The following is a 21515-nucleotide window of genomic DNA, read 5'->3' on the forward strand; positions in this document are numbered from 1 at the left end:
GGGCCGATGTTTTGTTCTCCAGAAACGAATAAACAAGGACCCCACTATCCAGGCATTGAAGTCAGGCATATTTTGTACAAAGCTTCTGTAAATTCCAATTGTAATATTTCATAATGACTGTAAATATCTTGTGTAATGATTGTCAGCAATTATGAAGATGTATCTAAATTCAATTAAAACTCAGTCTATCACTTCAACGACAGAGTACACGGCGGTCGGCTTTATGCTTCTTGCATGAACGTGTGGCTGTTTATGATTACTGGCTGGCGTCTGAGTGGGTGAACGACGAAACCCGATGCAGTGAGCGAGCAGGAAAGCAAAGGAGCAAATTTAGGGGTGAATAGAGAGATGTGCGAGCTGCAGCTGGGGGGACTATTGGGTCCATAATGGATGGAGAGGGAAAGGAGTCAAAGCATGAGGCCATGGTGGTGGAGCCTTAGATCAGCTCGCCTGGGGTCTGCTTTGGCCTCAGGTGACATTAACACAGAGAGCCATAGATATGGAAGACACTCTGTGGACTCAACTGTCCCTGCAGACCCCCCCCCCCCCCACTACAAAAAAGACAAGAAGAGAAAGAGGAAAAAAGAGCGCTCTATCCATCCATGCTCTGACCTCTGGCTGCTTTCTCCTCTAACGCAGAGAACAGCACTGTGCTCCACGCCACTTTCCTCCTGACCCCGCCACGATAACAACCCTTAAATGGAGGCTTTTGCATATTTGATGGTGCCTCACACTGAATATTTAATATTGGCACTAATGTGTAACTAATGTCTGTTTTCGAACTGAGGGGGGCCAAAAGAATACAATGAGATGTGTGTCAAGAGATAGAAAATTCGGCTCAGGAAGCATTTGATTAAATCAACCTTCAAAATCAGGACGGGGAATGGGGAGTTTCAGATTGTCAAATAGGTTTTGTTTTATTTGGTATATTCTGATGAAAATCCACAGATTGCCACGTCCGGGAAGGTCTTTCCAAAGAGTTCCTCATATGGAATTCATGTCTTCTGATGATGCCGTAGCATGGATGCATTGGTGGAAAGGATTGAAGACACTATCAAGCGTATGTATATATATATATATATATCATGCACACTGTTCCTGTCATTCATATGATCTCCAGTAACAGCAGGATGGTATCAAATTAATTTTGTGCAGCCAGGTTTGGTCTCCATCACTATATATATACACATATACATATCATTCTCTCTAACACTGCTGTGTAAAAGGCAACGTTCTTACTTACTTTCACTACAGTTCACAACATGCGCACCTGAATTAACACTTTGAATAGAACTGGGACTTCAGATAAAGTTGTATAAAAAGTGATGTTCTGCGACACGTAGTCTTGTTCCATGTTCTCCCGTGCATCGATAAAACAGATGTATTATTTCACTACAGCAGACAGATGGCTTGTGCTAAATTAGCCCCCTCTCTCTCTCTCTCTCTCTCTCTTGCTCTGTCTCGCTCATTCTCTCTCTCTCTGTTCGTCCCTCTTTTCAAAAAGCACGTAGATGTTCACATGTGGTAGTGACGTTTCGAAGGCAGATGCTTTCTTCTTTTTTTTGTGTGTTTCCATGTCAGTGGAGTCATTTGGAATGCACAGGCCTCTTCTCTGCGGTGTCATGTGTGTGTTTTGTTTCTGGAACATACAGTTCAAAGGATAACCGTGTCACGGCACATGAGGCATCCGGTGCACATCTATAAATGCTCAGCAACCTGCTCTGGAAAACACAGCATATGTCTACATGAGGAAGTGGAGGGTATCCTCCATGCAGGCCATCTGTGCATGAAGCTACTTTGTTCCATCATATAAGAGGTTCTATGAAAGATCATGTAACATGCGTTGTGGGATTATAATCTGTATGATCACCATAATTCAACCCTCAACATATATACACTACACACTTACATGTATCTCCTCTATGTCCTCGAGCAGAATCTGACCTCGAAGGAGAGCAGATCATCTTCTTGCACGTGGCAATAAATGATATTAATTATATTCTTCATTTTTATTCAGATCAGTAAGGAGGCTTTCATTGTTATCAAGGGATGGACTGCGCCCGCCCCTCAGCTACTCTTCGTATGCGTTTGCCTCGAGCAGCCATTGCTCGCCGCTCGATGTTGTGCTGTCAGTTAAAATCTCCTTATGACCCACTGCACCAATTTCATGCTCTGCAAATGTCTGATTTGTGGGCTTTGTCTTGTGCAAACTGCATTAGTGTTCCTTTCACACTTCCTTTACTTTAAAAGATCAACATGCAAACTATTTTAGCGATGACACATGAACATTCATGCATTATCGTGAACAGAGCAGAATGTCGAGTTTCCTGTTTTGTTGAGGAAATGGTTTCCTTTAGTCAGAGTTTCTAATCTGTCTGCTCAGAACATGGCAGCTTTTCCTGCTAGTCGCCATGCTTGTGCCAATTATTAAATGTGATCGATGTGACAAGCTCTATTTAAATTTGTCTCATTTGCTTGTTAACTATGATCACAAGTTTGAAAGTAAAGAGAGTTGCTGTCAACCAACAGGTCTCTGTCAACCAAAGGGGAGTATTCAATAGATTAGAACAAACTACGGGTTCAAGGATACTACTGGAATGAAAGAAATTAAGAGATCAGCTGAGTCATTGCAGCTCTCACAGCTACATTTCTGCCAACATATTTCCCCAACTCTGAGAGTTCGACCGCAGTCATGAAATGGCAACATGCCTTTCGTCACAAGGGGCGGACTCAGGTGAGAACAAGGTGTGTTGTCACTTGATTCATCCTGACATTAGGCCCTACGCACACTTGCAGAGAGGATCTCGCCAGGCGAGAGCTGTCGCTTGCACGTAGGAGACGTAAGACTCGAGAAGATGTGGAAGAAAGGTTTTTGACGAAGAGGAGCAGGAATCCAGATAGAGCAGCAATGGCGTGGGGCGCGCTGAGGGAGGCTCTGGGTGGTCAGAGGGCAAGGGAGAAGGACCTCCGCAACTTGGTGTCCAATCTACCTTATGAGGGCCTGGAGAAAAGGAAGCAACCCAACCGCTTCTTCCTTGGCAACGCCATCAAGACCACCAAATACACCCTCTTCCTCTTCATACCCATGAACCTTTTTGAGCAGTTCCACCGTCTGGCTAACATCTATTTTGTGGGACTGGTCATTCTGAACTTTTTCCCCGTAGTGAATGCCTTCCAGCCAGAGGTAGCGGTGATACCCATCTGTATCATTCTGTCTCTGACAGCCCTGAAGGACGCCTGGGAGGACTTCAGGAGGTACCAGTCAGACAAGAAGCTCAACAACACGCCCTGTCTCATCTACAGCAGGTAGTGGCTACTCAACAATGTCATGTTCTCAACATAGACACAACATGTTGCGTTGGTCACGCTTGATGCGGCGAGTGGAAGCCCTCGTGTTACATCTCAGTGTGCGCTTATCTTTCTGATATGAATGCAAAAGCCTTTCTGGGTTGTAGCAGCCAGTGGGTTTTTTTTTTTTAGTATTTAGAATGCGTGGAAAATTATTCATTTTTTTCCATGAGCCTCACAACAATATCGCTCACCACGGCATTGTGCATATTTAATGAAACCTTCATCTGGCTATTGCGTCAGCAAAGATGCTAAGTTTAGCTGTCATCTGTTTTTACATTTCTGTTGAAAAATGAATGAATCAGAGGGGAAGACAAGCGATGTTGTTTTCAATCCTTTCACTGCTGTGACGGTGAGTGGGCGGGCGGAAGCGGGCGTGTGTGGATTCATCCTCTGGAACAGTTTATTCCTGTCCAGCATTTGCTTGCTTTTAATTTTCCCAAGAAGCGCTGCCTCAGCTGGGGGAAATTTTTGCCATCATGTGTGTCCGTTTAGTCTATTTGTGATGATGGGGATGATGATGATGATGAGGGTCCAGATAGCCTAAACACAATCTCTAGATGAAGCATTACACACCCGAGAGAAACCACCAGTCCCTCTGGGTCTTTTAATGGACATTAGTCGGCTCTCCCTCAAGAAATCACGTAAAAAGCAGAGCTCTCCCTCATGGAAAGCTAGATTGTGGCTTGCTAAAGCTCCAAAGGTAACTAATATATATATATTTTTTTAATTTAAGGTACTCACTTCCTCTTTGTCTTTGTTTGAGCTGGAGTTCAGCCGAAAATAAAAAGGTTTACTTTGAATGCAGGCACATAAGAGAGATTCTACTTAAAACATCGGATATATAACTATTCCCCTTCAACTTTCACCCGCACGCTGTTGTCACAGAGGTGTGAAGCGAGTGCGTTTAAGCATGATGTCTTCAGGGTCACCCTCTCGACCCCATCTTAAAGATGGCAGCTTAATGATGCTGGTTTAATTAACACCAAACTTTTTCTTTTCTTTTTTGTATTGTTGAAAACAATGTGTCATTAAAATCAAACCAAGCTGACACGCCATTCCTCTCTGCCATAAGGAAGTGGTTCGTATCACACGTTTTATCAAACCCAACTTGTTTCATCTCTGAAAACTGATTTCTCTCCACAATATGAAAAATACTCAAGACACAAGATCAAAACAATGTTCTATGTTCCTTTTAGAGACGGATTGCTTCTGTTTTTGAATATGAAAACTAAAGGCAGCCAATTAGCTTAGCATAGTATAAAAACTGTGAAGACGAGTCAGCCTAGCATGTTATAAAGCAGTGGTCCCCAAACTACGGCCCGCAGGCCGGATACGGCCCACCTCCACATTTGGCCCGGCCCCCTGAACAATCCCAGATAAAAAAAAAAAAGACTTTTTTTATTTTTTTTATTATTATTATTTTCCTTTCCATAGAACATGAGTAGCCAGTGGGGGTTCAATAATGGTATGGTGTACATTTAAGAGGGGTCATTAATTCAATCTTTTGTTTCCTAAAAATAATATTGATAGTGAAGAATATGTTAATATTCTCAAGAAAAGCATCCTTCCTTTTGTTTGGGACAATTTTAATGATGATCACATATGACCAGAGAGGTAATGTTCCATGGACGTTTTTTCTGTGACAAACCCGGAAAGGGTTATTTAGTTATTATTTATTTTATTAATAGTGTTATTATTTATTTCCTGACTTTTTTTTCTGTGAAGAAAGGGTTATTTGGTGGCTGTCTGGAAAACAATAAATGTTTAGGCACCCCTGCCATCGTCACACTTTTCCTGTACAAACTGGAATCAGAGAAGCGAAGAGTTATGTGGCCCCCACAGGAAAAGGTTTGGGGACCCCTGTTATAAAGTAATGAAATACAGCTACCAGCATCTTTATTTTTTATTTATCTATGCTATCAGCATCTTAAGGTGTTTTGTTATTCCGTATGAATACATTTTCGATTGAGGGAAATTTGGGAGGATTTCATTATTACAGTTTGATTACATTTGTTGTTTCCTGCCTTTAGCGTGCAGCCTCTGGCTTTAGAATCATATTTACTGTACACGCATGAGAACCAACAGCTCAGGTTTCAGAAAAGGACCTCCCATAACTAGAAATGATAGTGAGACTGACTTTCAAATAAAATGCATAGAAACATTCCTGCCTGGAAATATTTGAACTGCTCAGTGAGGATAATCTAAGCACAGCATTCTAAAAATACATCTCTACACTCTTGGCTTTGTTTGTTTGAGGTGTGGTGTTATGTGGCATCCACCAGATCAGGTCTGACATGCAAGGCAGCATACCTGCAGCTCTGTGTCATTGGTGGTAAACCAGCTGGACATGCAGCTTCAAACAATTAAGAATGTCTTTGAACTCTCAATCATTTGGATTACAAGGAAAGTGATTGCCAGGAAAGAGTCAGTGTTTCCGCTTAGATGGAAAACCAAAAAAAGCCCCATCTTTACATGTAATTAAATACATCTAATATGCAAGACAGAATATGTGTGTTTTGCCAATATTATAGATAATAATTAAGACAAAGATCAACATGAAAACCATCCAAATGTATGTCTGACTTTAGGAAAGCGCAAACATTCATGGAGAAGTGTTGGAAGGACGTACGAGTCGGAGATTTTGTGAAAGTGGTTTGCAATGAGATTATCCCCGCAGACCTCTTGCTCCTGCACACGTCCGACCCAAATAGTGTGTGTCACATAGAGACTGCCAACCTGGATGGAGAGACCAACCTGAAGCAACGGAGGGCCATGTCTGGCTTCTGCATCGTGGTGAATATGACATTTTTTCTTTTGTTTACCTCACCTTTCTCCTCCTCTACTACATCGTAAACATAACAGCTCTGACATTCCATGGCGTCAATGCTCGATGATGTCTGAGAAAACTGTAAACTGGATTTACGTCACTGCTGACAAAGAAAAATAGTTGAGCCTTTTTTTTAGACCATAGTTGTCTTTATGCATCTAAAAATAGTGTCTGGCAGTACAGGTCAGGTTACATTTATATATTTACCATTCATACTTAAGTGACATTACACCAATTTATTTCTATTTTTTTTACAGGATCCTGAATTTGAACCTGAAAGCTTCAATAGCATCGTGGTATGCGAAAGGCCAAATAACAATCTGAATCATTTCAAGTGTTATATGTGAGTATCAAATACACAGATGGGCTCCCCAATTTCTTTAAGCCTTTCGGAGCAGCCGAGCAAAACTAATTCCAAACTACTCGCCGCACGTTCTGATTCCTCCAGAGGCTTTATTGGGGCTGTAACAGACTATAATCGATTTCTTCAAGCGCCACAGCTCTTATAGCTGCGCTACACATATTGCCCACTAAAGTCATAAAGCAGGATATTTGGTAATAGGGAATGTAAAAGAAGTAATGAATATCTATCGAGGCCTGACAATAACAAAGGGGCTCTTCACTGTCTCCGGCTGCAGAGAGAGGCTTGACAAGGAGAAGGTGGGCGCTGGGATTGAGAATCTTCTGCTGCGGGGCTGCACAGTCAGAAACACAGACCACGCTTTTGGCTTTGTGGTTTATGCAGGTATATATTCTCCATTTTCTCACTGAGCTCATAGATAAATGAACCTGAAGGAATAAGCATCAAAGAACTTTACCAGTCTTTTGTTGCTCCTCCCCCAACTATTTGTTACGGCAATACATTTAAGAATGGATGCTTTTTTTGTTGTTTTTATTAAACAACCCAAGCAATCCATCCCATGGTGTTGACTGAACATAATGGTTCTCTGCTTATAACTGAATGGACACCTTTTCTTCCCATCTTCAAGGCCATGAAACAAAGTCCATGCTGAACATCAAAGGGCCGAGATACAAGCGCAGCAAGCTAGAGCGGCGGATGAACATAGACGTCATCTTCTGCGTCATTCTCCTCTTTGCAATGTGTGTTATCACCGCTCTAGGTCAGTGATGAATTACATAGCGTAACCAATGATAGCAGAATACATAGATTGATTCATGGTTGATGATTTATGCTGATGAAGAGACATTTAATTTCCAATTGTAAAAAAAAAAATTATTCAAATATGAGCACAGACCTAAACACAGAGAAGACAGGGAAGGTCTGGTGCCAAAAATAGCCTTTTTCCATGAGCGACACTTGGAATGAATAATACCGCTGTCGTCACACACGCAGGTCACTTCTTGTGGCTGAGAGAACTGCCAACTGTGCCCCCATACCTGGTTCCCGACAGCGACGGTTTCCTGAACAGCCCCGGCGTGTCAGGCTTTTACATGTTCTTCACCATGGTCATCCTGCTGCAGGTGGAGAGGACAGGAAAAAGAAAACAAAGCATTTTTTTTTATGAGTTCTGAAACTCAGCAGACCCTCTACTTTCTCCTCATTCTCCTTCCTGTCTTTTCACTCCGTCCTCTCGTCTTTTAATTCTTCCATCGCTCTTCTTATCACACATTTTCCATCCAGCCTATTTCCTCCGTCTGTTCTGGTGACCTCTTTCTCTCTCGCTCCAATTTATCTCATCTACAATTTCCATATTGTCATCTCTACAGGTCCTGATTCCCATTTCCCTCTACATTTCCATCGAGCTGGTGAAGATTGGTCAGATCTACTTCATCACTAATGACATGGATCTGTACGATGAGGAGACAGACAGCGGCATGCAATGTAAGGCCCTGAACATCACAGAGGACCTGGGACAGATTGAGTACATATTCTCGGACAAGACCGGCACCCTCACTGAGAACAAGATGGTTTTTCGGAGATGCTCTATCATGGGCACCGAGTACCCACACAAGGAGAATGGTAATCTTTCGCATCATGCTTGTCTTTTAAAAGGGATTCAAATAACATATTACGTTTTGATCGGATGTTTCCTTCCTGATTTGCAGCCATACGACTAGCTGTCCTTGAAGAAGCAGAGTCAGAGGAGAACATCATCTTCGACCAACCCCCACAGCCCCGAAATACTGGATGGTCCCTGGAAACCGAAGATAATCAAAATCACAGGGGCGTCCGGCGCAAGAGCAAGCTGATAGGACACGCCCAGAGCGATGTGGCCTTCAGTAGTCCGCTGGTAAGATGCCCGTCCGTTTGGGAGGGGGAAGGGTTGTGGGCTTTGTCTGTTCTGATTTTCGAGGACAGACAATGCAGGGTCCTCTGTAATTCACATGATGCTCATGCAGTCTGATAGTTAGCTCCACACCACCTGGAGGGGCTCACAAATTAGACTCCTATGTCCTTATTAACAAGTTTCCTTGCAGCCATAATCATGACTCAGTGGCACACATAAATGGCACACAATCAAATATGATTGTCTAACGTCTGCGAACCAGAAATATCACCCAATCTTGTTTTCAGAAATTAAGAAACATTTACAAGATGAGACACAGGCTCAATTCAGATAGCATTAATATTAGTATTAATATTAGTAGAAGGGTTAGTGTTATTATCAGTATTAATATTAGTGTCTGTCTATGTGTGGCCCTGCGATGAACTGGCGGCTTGTCCCGGGTTTAACCTGCGTCTCACCCGTAGACTGCTGGGATAGGCTCCAGCACGACCCCCGACCTGGTAACGGATACCGGGGTAGGAAAATGAAATATAATAGTAACACTAATACTAATATAAATATGAATTAATGGTATCGGTATTACTATTAGTATTATTAGTAATTTTAGTATTAGTATTAGTATTGTTGTTGCAATCGTTGCCTGATCTGCCATACTACAGTCAAACCTGTTTATTTTGATAATTAGGATCTATCTGTGCATATATGACAGACAGCTGCACGGGTTTTTTTTTAAACCTACGGTAGTAATTTGTAATCTAAACCCGATTCAAAGAAAGCTGTCCTTTGTAAATGTATGTATGTCTTCGTACATAACCAGAAGACCTCCCATCTGACATTTGTTTACCAAAAACTCACCCATCCCTGTGTCAAAGGGCCTCATGGTCCCAGTCACTGCTGCAGATGGCTGAGCTGCTAGGTGTCAGTGATGAGCACATCCATTTTGGCTCAAAGATGCCCGTGTCGGTGTCGGGACATATGGTTCATGCTGGGCATGACTTGGAACAGACCAGAATTGTAAAGTGAAGTGTAAACGTGCACGAAGGATTAGTCATCGTCATCTTGATTTACGGTGAAGCAGCTCTGTTTGTAGCTGTCTGCGGTTAAATATAGAACAAAGAGAAAAGGCTGGAGCGATGGGCAAAGAGATCCTGTGTTGATTCCAGTAAAGCAGCACTGAGCCAATCTCTGGTTCTTGATGCCGTGTCTCTCACAGAATGGAATATTTGTGTGAATGAATACTTCTTCCTCACTCGCTGTACTTTCTGTAATCCTTTGTTGTACACAAAGAGAAGAAAACTCACAATGAAAGGGAAATAAAAGCTAAAAATATATTTTATGCAAAATAATTTTATAAGTTTAGTAGAATAAGCTTAAAAGAGAGAGAGAGATTAAAAAAGAAAAAGAAAGTTTATTTTCTACTCCAACAGGAAACTGAGGTGATTCCAGACAGGAAGCTGCTTCAGCAGATCGACTGCCCAGAGACCAGAAGCAGCAGCGTGAAGACAGATTCATACCTGGATTTTTTTTTGGCTCTCGCCATTTGCAATACGGTGGTGGTTTCCATGGCAACAGATAAGAGACAGAGGGTGAGCACTCCATTTCCTGCAACTCTGGATGAGACATAGAGACGAGGCACAGTAAGGACAAAAAAAGACGAGGGGTGCATTCCTGAAACTTGCAGTATGCAAACTCCTACGATAATATTTATGTAGCAGACTGAGAAGATTATATTGATCATATTGTTTACAGCTATATGATTTGCAGCACTGCAGTAAAATTTGCATAATTTAAGCAGTAACACACAAAGTAAAAGCTTTAATACTTATCATTAATGTCTGAGATCGCGTTTTAGTCATCACTAAATTAGCCACGTAATAAAGGGAGATTCACAGGGGCAATAAGGATTGTGTTTATTAATTTTAGTACTCGCTGCGCTCGACTTTTCTGCTCTCAGGTATGGCAGATGGGTTTACGTGGGTTTTCCCTTGAGTTTGTATTTACAGGCAGGCAGAAGGAAACAGTGACAACATTTATCTTTTTTGTGTTATTGTGAAAAAATGAGTGTCTGGACAGAAGTTCAAAGTAAAAATATTGTATAATCATCAACATTTTATTTCCACTGTTTCTTTGTTTTTTCAGACGAGTGGACTTTTAGATTCACATCAGACAAATAACCCGCAGGATACTTCATCCAGCCAGTTAAAAACTCCTGTCTCTCTTAGCCACGCGTTTAACTTTTGGCACCGGAAGCCAAATAGAAATCGTACCGACTCAGAGGATTCCAGAGTAGAGGAGAACTGTTTTACCTCGCCTCAAAAAATGGAGGGCTATGAAGACAACATTGGCCTCCAAACATGTTCGCTCCACGCTCCAACCCAAGCTGACGAGGCCACGACACCCCCAGATAATCTGAGGTATGAGGCAGAGAGTCCAGATGAGGCAGCGCTGGTGTATGCAGCCAAGGCGTACGGCGTCATCCTGCTCGCTCGCACCCCTGACAGCGTGACCGTGAGGCTCCCGTCTGGGGAGGACCTGGCGTTCGACGTGCTGGACACCTTGGGCTTTGACCCCTACAGGAAGAGGATGTCTATTTTGGTGAAACATCCCATCACTAAAGAATATGTACTGTACACTAAAGGTGCAGACTACTCAATCATGGAGCTACTCGGGACACCGTACGCAGGTATGCACTGGTTCAGACCCAGTCAAATGCGTAGCTCCCCAGGTGTGTCCAGACCTTCTCTGGTGTGGTACACGTATTTATTGCAAAATGTATTTTTACATTTATTATATAGTTGTACTCTGAATCATCTTCATAGTTCAGAATGAAGTAATATATCATTACTTTCAGAACATTTCCACGGGGAAGAGAAGGACATAGTGGCAGATACGCAGCATCACCTTGATTGTTACGGTAAAGAGGGCCTGCGCACACTTTGCTTTGCAAAGAAGGTACGTGATCAGATGTATAAATGATGGATTGGTCAGTTTTCTAATAGTAGGTGAGTTCTGGTTCCATCTTTTATGTACTTTTGTGCTGCAGATTGTGAGTGACACAGCATTTGAAACCTGGTCAGTGAACAGACAAATTGCTTTGGCTTCTATGGACAATAGAGAAGAGCTTGTCATGGAATCTGCTGCAGAGCTGGAGACAAACCTCTCCCTAATAGGTAACACACATCAGCCCAGCACAAAGCGTTCGTTTCGTGTTTGAAAAACGTGCTGCATCATTAGATCCATGCATGAATCGTGCCTGCCTCCTCCAGGGGCGACCGGCATTGAGGATCGTCTGCAGGAGAATGTCCCAGACACCATTGTGTCACTCAGAGAGGCGGGGATCCAGGTGTGGGTGCTGACTGGAGACAAGCCCGAGACAGCTGTCAACATTGGCTATGCCTGCAGGCTGCTGGAAGATGACGACCTGGTGATTAGCATGAGCTGTAAAAGCAAGGTGGGGAAGCCGCTCCACCTCACACTGCAAACTGTGCCGGGACTTTAAATCTTAGACATGAAAACATGAGATACATTATTTTTTTCGTGTTTTGTGTCTAGCTTATGTATTTACAGACCAGAAATAACTCGTGTTAACATTCAAAGGATTTATTTCTTCAGTCAAACTCAGAGTATTTGTTTCAGTCAATCAAACTTAGAGTGAAAATGTTGCTACAAGAGACATTTTGGAAAACAGCTTATTTGCTAATTTTCTTGCTGAAAATTTGTTCTGAAGGGGATTTCCTTCTTTCTTTCTTGTTCTTCTGCTCTTGACCAACTCATGTGTTGTCCAAGCAGGCCCCACGTGAGAGCCAGCCTCCCTTTTTGACCACCTTTCCATTTTAACTGGAGGCCTGCCTTCACGTTTTCATTTGAGAAGGTGTCATGTATGGGCCTAGCTGCTTATTCGATGCCTTCAAAGACTCACAAAAACAAGCTCTTTGTACCAAACTGACCATTTCCAACATGTCAGATGTTGACTAACAGAAACATGGGAAGCTCTCTGGAACAGAGGGACTGCCATGCTCCACTCAGACAGGACAGAGTCATTGATGAACAATGTAGTGAGGTACTCCCAGTGCAATATCTACTGCTTTCATAGCTAATTGCCCATCTAATATTCTGCCCTCTGAGGAAATACTCTTCACTTGTGATCCAGAGTGATGGGGGGGGGGGGCAATAAACAACTTGTTACTGTACCGTAACTTGATGACCACCTGGGGGATGCATTCCATAGTCATCACCTTACAGAACCAAATGAAATTCAGCCAGCATTAGATAGATAACAAAGGCAGGGTGTAGAACCAGTTTTCCTTTTAGCTGTGAGGCTGTAGTTACGTAAACAAGTCTGAAGGGGCCAGAGCCTCATTATTGCATTAAGTCAGAAATTATGAACATGACTCAACAGCATACTGTTTATTTTTCCAGCACAGATCTGCAGACCAACAGTCTCGCCTTCATTTTTGTGCCTTGTTGTTTCCCTTTTTTCCCTTTTTTAAATCTGCCTTTTTTAATTATAAAAGATGCCACATCAAATTTACAACCTCTAAACGTCCTTATTTAGATAATTAGAATTTTTATTTTATATTGTATATATGCATATGTGGTCCAAAATGCATTTCTTGGTCAGTCAAAGCGATAACGATGACATTATCAATAGAACTAAGCCGGTGTTGTTTTCCAGATCACTTGCACATCTATTTTGGACTCCACACTAGAAGAGGTGAAGAGGTACGATGAAGACCCTCGTAACGTGGATACAACCCAAGACATTTCTCTGGTGATCGATGGACACACCCTGAGCTTGGCGCTGTCACCGGACCTGCAGGATCGCTTTGTGGACCTGGCCAAGCATTGCCGCTCTGTGCTCTGCTGTCGAGTTACGCCCTTGCAGAAGAGCACAGTGGTGAAGGTGGTCAGGGAAAAACTCAAGGTCATGACCCTCGCCATTGGTAAGAAGCAGTCATAGAGCTATTGTATGAATGAATACAAAACCTTTGTGAGGGAATATGTTGTTGCGTGAAAAGCTTTTGTTAATGTGTGTCTAATGTCAGATAGCACTTTCATGTCATAGAAGTTCCCTGGGGGGGTCGTGGCGAGTTATGGCTTTCTGCTCAACGTCTTGTGCTTACATTTAATATTGCATTGTGTTTATATGATTTTCAATGAAATGAAATATGAGCGGCACTGGAAACAGCGGAACTGGGTAGAGTGTAGGAATGTAATTATATTAAGAGAGTTGTGAAACGTATTCAGAACCTTTTAGCCTCTAAGAAATGTTGGATGCAAATTTGAGAATGCAGGATATTGAAATGAAAGTCATCAGTCATCAGGCCTTGAGCAAATGGAAAAAAAAACCCTGTTATTTCTGTGGCTTCAGGTGACGGTGCGAATGATGTCAACATGATCCAAGCAGCTGACATCGGCGTTGGGATATCCGGTCAGGAGGGGATGCAGGTCCGAACGGCGGCGGCAACCTTTGGAATGCTTTCGTTTCTTTTACTGTCACTCTTCAGAACTCTTTTTTTTGTCTGCAGGCGGTCATGGCAAGTGATTTTGTCATATCTCGCTTCAAACACCTGAAGAAGCTTCTTCTGGTTCACGGCCATTGGTGCTACACTCGACTGGCTACCATGATCATCTACTTCTTTTATAAGAATGTGGTGAGTCTCGCGTCTTCGGCCTGAATTAACGCATTTACCTGGATTCAGTTATCTCAACCTTCTCTCGTCTGTCCTGCCAGGCCAACGTGAACCTGCTGTTCTGGTATCAGTTCTTCTGCGGCTTCTCCGGTACAACCATGATCGACTACTGGCTACTGATTTTCTTCAACCTCTTCTTCACCTCGGCACCACCCATCATGTTTGGGATAATGGATAAAGATATTTCTGCAGAGGTACTGCTCGGCGTTCCCGAACTGTACAGGACCGGACAAGCCGCAGGGGTCAGTGACGCAAAATAAAATATTCACACAAGACCTAAGGAATAAGTTTAATTCATGTTTGTGCATTTACATTTCTGTGTGTTCATTTAGGAATATAAGTTTTCAACGTTTTTCGTGTCAATGCTGGATGCCTTCTATCAAAGTCTGGTGTGCTTCTTTATCCCATACTTTGTAAGAGAAACATTTTAAGTGTCCATCCATATTTACATATTGTATAAAGTCACGTTCCATCCTCTGAGTCACTCCTTGTTCTTCTGCTTCATGAATATCTTTCTAAATGTTCTCTTCTCCAGGCGTACCTGGACTCAGACATTGATGTGTTCACCTTTGGAACTCCCTTGAACACAGTTTCTTTATTTACCATCCTGCTGCATCTGTCAATAGAGATCAAAAACTGGGTGAGTCTCCACGTCGGTTTCTCACTAATCACATTGTTCTTCTATTGAGGAAACGCTCTTATCGGCAGACATTTTCAAGCGTTTGCATTTTAAACTCAAATGTGGAACAAATATCCATGCAGTGTTGGATTTAGAAACCGGTAGCGTCGTCTCATTATTGCATCATTCACGCTATAAAGAGCGAAGAAGAACAGCAACAGCAACTTAATTGATTCTTAAAAGAGGAAATTATGTTTTCACTGGAGTATTTTTACATGCAAATAATACCCGAAGAACACACACATGTAATATTTCTAACTGCTGTTTTTTTTTTTTGCCTTGCAGACGGTGGTTCACGTGGTGATCATGGTAGGCAGTGTGCTTACCTACTTCGCTGTGACGCTTGCCTACAGCAGTATCTGCGTCATCTGTAACCCTCCATCCAACCCGTACTGGATCCTTCAGAGACAGATGGCCGACCCTCTGTTCTACCTCGTCTGCATCGTCACCACTGTGGTGGCGCTGCTGCCAAGGTACCGTCAGGTTTATCCTCCATGTCTTTATCTCTGAAGGAGGGGGTAGTAAATATAAGGATCAGTGAAAGACAGCAGCTTTATGTAACTCTCCCATGCTTCCTTTGTCTCCTGAGATTTATTTCCTGTCATATGTACAACTAAATATTTCTTTGTCATGTACAGGAATTAAAAGAAGAATGTATACCGGTACCTTCGGAAAGACGAGATTTAAACTGTGGTCCCTTGGCTGTGTTGATAAAAGTCATTGAACCTGTATCATTATGGGATGTATTACCTGGGTTGATTTGCCATGCCCTGTATTGTCTGAGATTGCAGAGTAAACACACTCAAAATAGGTGCTAATCAGGTTTCTGCTCATTGAGCAATCAATCAATGAAACAACTAATAGTGTCAGCTCCCATCAATTGTATAGATTGTAGAACCATCACTTACATGAACAGCTTTTAGTCTAGTATTTACATATAAGAGGGATTTTCTTATCCCGTTTTCTCTCCTGGAGAGTCTCGAATTAAAGGTAAATCCCAAAATACGTTTAGGAAAAAGAATAAACCGAACTTTGTTCGATGAAAATTGTCTCTTTTTAAAAAGAAATCTTGGAAATAAAACAAATGTAGACGATCTCAGTACTTCTTATTCTACTGTTCCAATCTAAGGTCGCACGGTGTAGAACCCATAACAAGGGATCAAACCCTTTTTTTATGTTCCTGGGTCACAAGCCTTAGATAAAGGCCTTAAGCCACCGTTCTTTGCTCTCTCTAAAGCTAATCATCCTAAAAACGTAATAATGAATGTCATATTTTGAATCTGTACTTGGCTTGTACAGCTCATTATCCACTGTGTAACATCAGGTTGACGTGATGCATAAACAATCTTACTGATTTACAATTAACTGGTTTTAATTATAAAGTTCAGGAATGACTGCACTCGAGCTTGTTCTTCCTCCTGCTTGCTGATTCTCCTGAAAGTGCTGATATTTAGAGGGAATGCTCTGATTTACATCAAAGGCCTGCATATATTTCATTGGCCTACTTTCTCATCACCACTCTGTCTCCCTCAGGTACTTGTTTCACGTGCTCAGGAACTCCATCGCCCCCTCCCCGCGCATGCAGGCCAGGCATCTAGACCGCATGGACTCGTCCGCAAGGAAACAAATGATCAAGGAGTGGAGGGGTTTCAGGGGGGGGTGGCAGATCAAACGCTCCGGGCTGTCTACCCCGCCCTCACCCAGCCAGGAGAGCCGTTCTTTACCAGACGTCTTTTCCCAGTCTCCCCCTGCCTCTGATGTCATTGAGGATGAATTTGCACTGAATGTCATCACTGAAAATACTTCGACCATATGAGAAACACAGACTCATTAACATCTCTAAGCATTATTTATTCTGAAAACGAATATGTTTTTCTCATGAGAGGAATTATTTCCACACATAGTTTTCTTTGTCCTTTTTTTTAGGTTTAGGTGAGTGTTCACACAAATACAATGAGGATTAAATAATCTGATTTTGGATAAATTATGAAATCCATTTCATGATAAAAAAAAAAATGGGGGGGGGGAGAACAGGGAATCTCCTCCTTACTCTTCTCATAACAAGCTGCCATGGTGTACAGATAAGCCTGTTAGTTCCCTGGTGTGTTTTCAGTACACAGTGGTAACCCAATAAGTCCTGCCACCCACTCCTCCTAAATGAGGCACTTTCTCGTTTAAAATATTTCTCTCACCTTACAGTGAGAAACTCGGATACCTTCAACAGTCACAATGCATCCCGTCAATGAGGCAAACATGTGTGGTTTGCAGATTTTCCATGTGATTGGCTTGGTTAACAATTACACTTGCAGAATAATGGAGAAACATTAGTCATAGGCTGGGCCTCTGAGTATTATTCAGTATATAATTTGCCGTTGGGATACACATAAAAAAGATTTTTATTAAAGGATGTGGGAGGACAGCATTGGGGGGCAGAATGGTTGGGAAAAATATAAATTCAAAAGCATGGAGCTTTGAAGCTACAAAAGTGTGATGTTTTTTTAAGAAAATAGAGTGTACATGAGCAGAATCCACTAAAAATGGCTGAGTTATCACTGTCCTACTTATTTCTACAGCAGAGACTCTATTTATATAATCCCAACAGCCTCCATTTAGATATTTGCTGCCCTCTACTGGTGTGTATGAACAGCTGCAGAAAGGTCAAACTGGACAAAGACAGAAAAACGCACAGTAAAGTAAAAAGACAAAAAAATGATTGAATTATGGTAATGCAGACTGGAAAATCTATCATGTGGCAAAAAAAATAAATTATGGTAAAAATATTCCACATTTGGGAATGAATATTTGGTTCAAAGGCTCCTCTAGTGCTTCTAGATCAACAAGGATTATTTATTTTGTCATCTATGACTAAATAAATTTCATCTGAAATCATTCAAAACATATATAAATAAATGATCACTAAAGATTATTTATTTTTCATTCTATGCAGTTAGAAAGGCTGAAGTAACTTAAGTTTGATCATCTTAAATCTGTGAGTATACGCGTGACAATTTAATACGAATGTAAGTTCAAAATGAAAGGAGAAGCTGCAGATAATGGAGATACCAGATTTGCTTAGCGTAGCAGTCAGCAGAGGGCAGATCCTTTACGCACATTGCTAAACAGGTTGCTGTGAAGGACTAAATTCAGTTCTTCACAGCCTTAATGAACCAAAACCGTCACAAATATAGCACAACATCCACTGAGAGCTCACTAAGTTACCATGTTTTACAACAGAGAAACATTTTCAGTCACAGCGAGTAAAAACACAAGTGACAACTTTATAAATGATCTGTCAATAAACTGGTCGACAACACTGATGACACTCCTATTTGTAGTCCAAAATGAGTCCATCGTGCCGGTGAATCTGACGCTGAATCTTGGGTTGGACAGTCAATCATGGACTCTTTCTGTTCATCTCAGGTAAGGATCACATGGAGAGCGTCCATAAAAGCCAGTTGCTTCATTATCTCCCCTCATCTCAGCCTACCAGGTGGGCATCATATCAGGGAACCACATGCGTCCGAGATGCTTGGACACCTCGCTGTGAATTTGCTCCATGTTGTAGCTGCTGTCTGGGATCAGCACCTCCTCCATGATTGACAGCTGAGTCAGCCTGCCCCCGCACACCTTTACAAACTCCACAAAGCCACTGCAGGTCACTTCACACTCGCCCAGCCCGATGGCTGTCAAGCTTTTGCAGCGTTCTGCGATGCGAATCAGCTCCTCGTCCAGGGGCTCGAGGCCATTGGCACACACGACCAGCTCCACCAGTCGAGGGCAGTTCAGTCCGACGCGGCCGAGCATCTCTTTGCTGACTGCCTGGCCAAAATAGAGGTGGGTGACTGGAGTTTCATCCCAGAAGAATGGCTGAAACTCCTCCTCATAGAGGAAGAAGTACATGACAACGTTGACCTTGGGTGAATGCCGGGCCAAGGCCTCCCAGCTGCTTCGTTTGATGGCGTGAAAGCGAGTCTGGCCTGGGTTTTCGCTCACCACGTCAATGCGCAGGTGTTCCAAGTGGACGTGTTTTTCAGAGGACAGGGCAAGGAGGAGCTCGTCGCTCAGGAGGTGGTAGTTCAGTGCCAGCTCCCTGAGTCCGTGGCACTGGTCTGCAACGCACAATATGCCTGAGGGCAGAAAGGAGTCAGAAGATCTGGATGAGAAAAATATCATTTAAGAAAAATAATTAGTGCAACTCTGGGGATGATTTTAAATTGTATTAGTACAGCCACCACTTTAGTCAGTTTGATGAACTGTCATTATATTCTGTAAGGGCATTCATATGTCCCATGGGCGCAATTTAATGGAGCCAAATAATGAGGGTTGCAATTTTTGGTTTTGCCTGAAATGTCTTAATGGTCTTAAAATCCCTTTCAAAAGCTACATATGCTGTGTACTTCGAGTTTATGACCAAATATTTGCAATTTAATGACATTATAATCTGTGCCGCAGCTCCGGAGTCAGCATGCTGGCATAGCTGAGATTGAACATTACACCTCATAAACAACACACGGACGTTGCCATTGTGCGAGTGTCAGAACGCTGACACTGGCATTTAGCTTGGAGCAACGCTGTAAATAAGAGCACTTTAACTCCAATTGCTTAAAACCTGTTAGGCTTGTATGTTCTGTTGGAGAGCCGCGAAGTGAAATAATGGAGACCCAGGAATTTAACACGTTGCTCATTTCATGCACATTTATGCACATTTATTGCATATCGTTCATTCTTTTTTTTTTATGTCCCACGTCTGGTCCGCTTCATACTGTTGCAAGTCACTCGCATAAACAGCAACGTTCTTTTATAATAAGCACAATGACCTGCTGGGGAGACATGAGGACAGCTGCTCATCTTAAGCAGCTTCAGGGTGTCGCTGTTGTTGGCAACCAACACCTTCAGGGACGGGTCGTCAACCGGCGTGTCATCAATCTTGATAGAAGACAGGGACTTGGAGTTGACGAACACCACCGTCAGGGCAGACACAAAGTGGGCCTGAGGAGGGGGGAGCAGTGGCGAGGAAAACCAGAGCATTTTATTCTACTTTATTATTCAAATATATATGGCATATTTATTTTTATTAAAGTGTTTTCCACGTAGTGCATCTTAGAACATAACTGCAAATGCAGAATTCAAACGCATAATCATTCAGTGCATGGAATGTCTACAACTCATTGGGCCAAGATGGTATTAATCATCCTGCATGATTCTGATTGCTACGCTCTGAGTAATAGGGGATGTGGCAGGGAATGTGTAATGCGCATATGAAACACAAACTCTCCTCACCTGAGCCACGTCCATGAAGCTCGGCCGTGCAGTGGAAATCAGCCCAAGGGTCTTAATGGTGCAGTTCACCAGCTGGGAGAGTATATCGCAGGCTGCCTCCGCCGATTCTGTGCAGCTGTCCACCTGATTCATCGGCAGGCAAGTCAACATTTGGGTAAAAAAAAAAAACACACGAATGAAATGGAGGAATGGAAAAGCAAAGGTGCGAGAAAAATCTCATTGTTTAGGAGGTGATGAGCCCACGGATGCTGAGACGGCTCATGTGTCACAGTTCTGCAGCAGATGGTCGAGATTAAGGAGGCGCTTTTCAGACGGCTGTATTGTGAAAATGGAGGCGGAGGTGAAAGGAGAGGAGGAATAAGGCGACAGCAGGGAAGGTTCTTACTTTGAAGCTGACGTAGTGCAGGTGCTGTGCATGTTTCTTGATGATCTGCTGAATGAGGTCCGGGTGGGTGGAGCGCAGATAAGACGTAGCCGGTTGATTGAGCTCAAACTCAAATCTCCTCCATAAGTCAGGGGTGTGAAAGACGTCGTTCCAGCAGCGGCACACGGACGACGCCCTGGCCCGGTCCACGAGGGACAGATGCTGGAAGATCTGCAGGACAACGTGGTGGGGCAGGTTGCCCCAGTCCTGGGCCGAAGTCTGTCTGAAGCGGGACTTCCGTCTCTTAGCCCTCTCCTCACGGGACGGGAAGGCCTGGCATTTTGATTTGCGAGCGATCCTTCCTTGTTTCATCCTGAAACGCGTCGGCACACTGTGGGATCGATCATTCATTCAATTTCTTGAAGACGAAGACGATCAATAATCATCTCGTCTCCTGCCGCTTATCTGAATCCGAGTCACGAGGACCCCAGCTGACTTGTCAGAAAATTTCAAACAACCTATGCACCTTGACGTACATTTCATTTACATGACTTACAATAATTATTATAGCCTGAGCTCACAGCAGCACAAACAAGAAAGCAGACACTGTCACACACGAGGCTGTTATTGATCGCCATCTGTTTTGTAACACTCAACATGTTCAAGCAAAATTCCCAGAGAAATATATCATGCAAAATTGCCACGACTGACAGAGCCCATGCAGGCATGCCTATAGGCAGTGATAAATAACATAATAATAATAATAAGAGTAACTTTCATGGCTCATTGGAAACCTCTCCACCTCATCCACTCGTTGAACGACATGGTCACATGGTAGTCTGTATCTTTATGTTAATTAAAACAGAGTATAATTGTGTTTTCTCAAGTCAAGGGTCACTCGTCAAACCAAACTAAGGTCCTTAGGCTTTAAAGACAAGCCCCCCCCCCCCCCCCCCCCCCCCCCCCCCCCTTTGGCTTGATGTCTGCTTGAAAGAATTTGTCCAGCCCGTGATAATAATTTGCATCAATGAAATCTACTACTCACCTGAATATCTCAAATGCAACACTCTCC

General features: G+C 42.8%; 2 protein-coding genes across 2 annotated transcripts; one reads left to right on the forward strand and one right to left on the reverse strand.

The window, feature by feature from the left end:
* The first annotated feature begins 2908 nt into the window (after positions 1 to 2908).
* atp10b (ATPase phospholipid transporting 10B) lies at positions 2909 to 18049 on the forward strand. Its single transcript, XM_068740531.1, has 21 exons — positions 2909 to 3306; positions 5940 to 6144; positions 6436 to 6521; positions 6817 to 6923; positions 7168 to 7299; positions 7533 to 7660; positions 7907 to 8159; positions 8246 to 8430; positions 9855 to 10013; positions 10567 to 11110; positions 11279 to 11379; positions 11471 to 11597; positions 11694 to 11878; positions 13103 to 13370; positions 13799 to 13875; positions 13956 to 14081; positions 14162 to 14362; positions 14453 to 14533; positions 14656 to 14760; positions 15085 to 15272; positions 16333 to 18049. Exons 1-21 carry the CDS (start codon positions 2909 to 2911, stop codon positions 16613 to 16615), a joined length of 3939 nt encoding a protein of 1312 aa, XP_068596632.1. The 3' UTR covers positions 16616 to 18049.
* A 233-nt stretch (positions 18050 to 18282) lies between these two features.
* Positions 18283 to 20815, reverse strand: fbxl3l (F-box and leucine-rich repeat protein 3, like). Its single transcript, XM_068740869.1, has 4 exons — positions 20465 to 20815; positions 20080 to 20202; positions 19617 to 19788; positions 18283 to 18926 (listed from the first exon to the last, which is right to left on the reverse strand). The coding sequence occupies exons 1-4, from the start codon at positions 20813 to 20815 to the stop codon at positions 18283 to 18285; spliced, it is 1290 nt and encodes a 429-aa protein (XP_068596970.1).
* Between the last annotated feature and the right edge of the window lie 700 nt (positions 20816 to 21515).

The sequence above is a fragment of the Brachionichthys hirsutus genome, chromosome 6, assembly GCF_040956055.1.
Source record: "Brachionichthys hirsutus isolate HB-005 chromosome 6, CSIRO-AGI_Bhir_v1, whole genome shotgun sequence".
In the NCBI taxonomy this organism is placed as follows: Eukaryota; Metazoa; Chordata; class Actinopteri; order Lophiiformes; family Brachionichthyidae; genus Brachionichthys; species Brachionichthys hirsutus.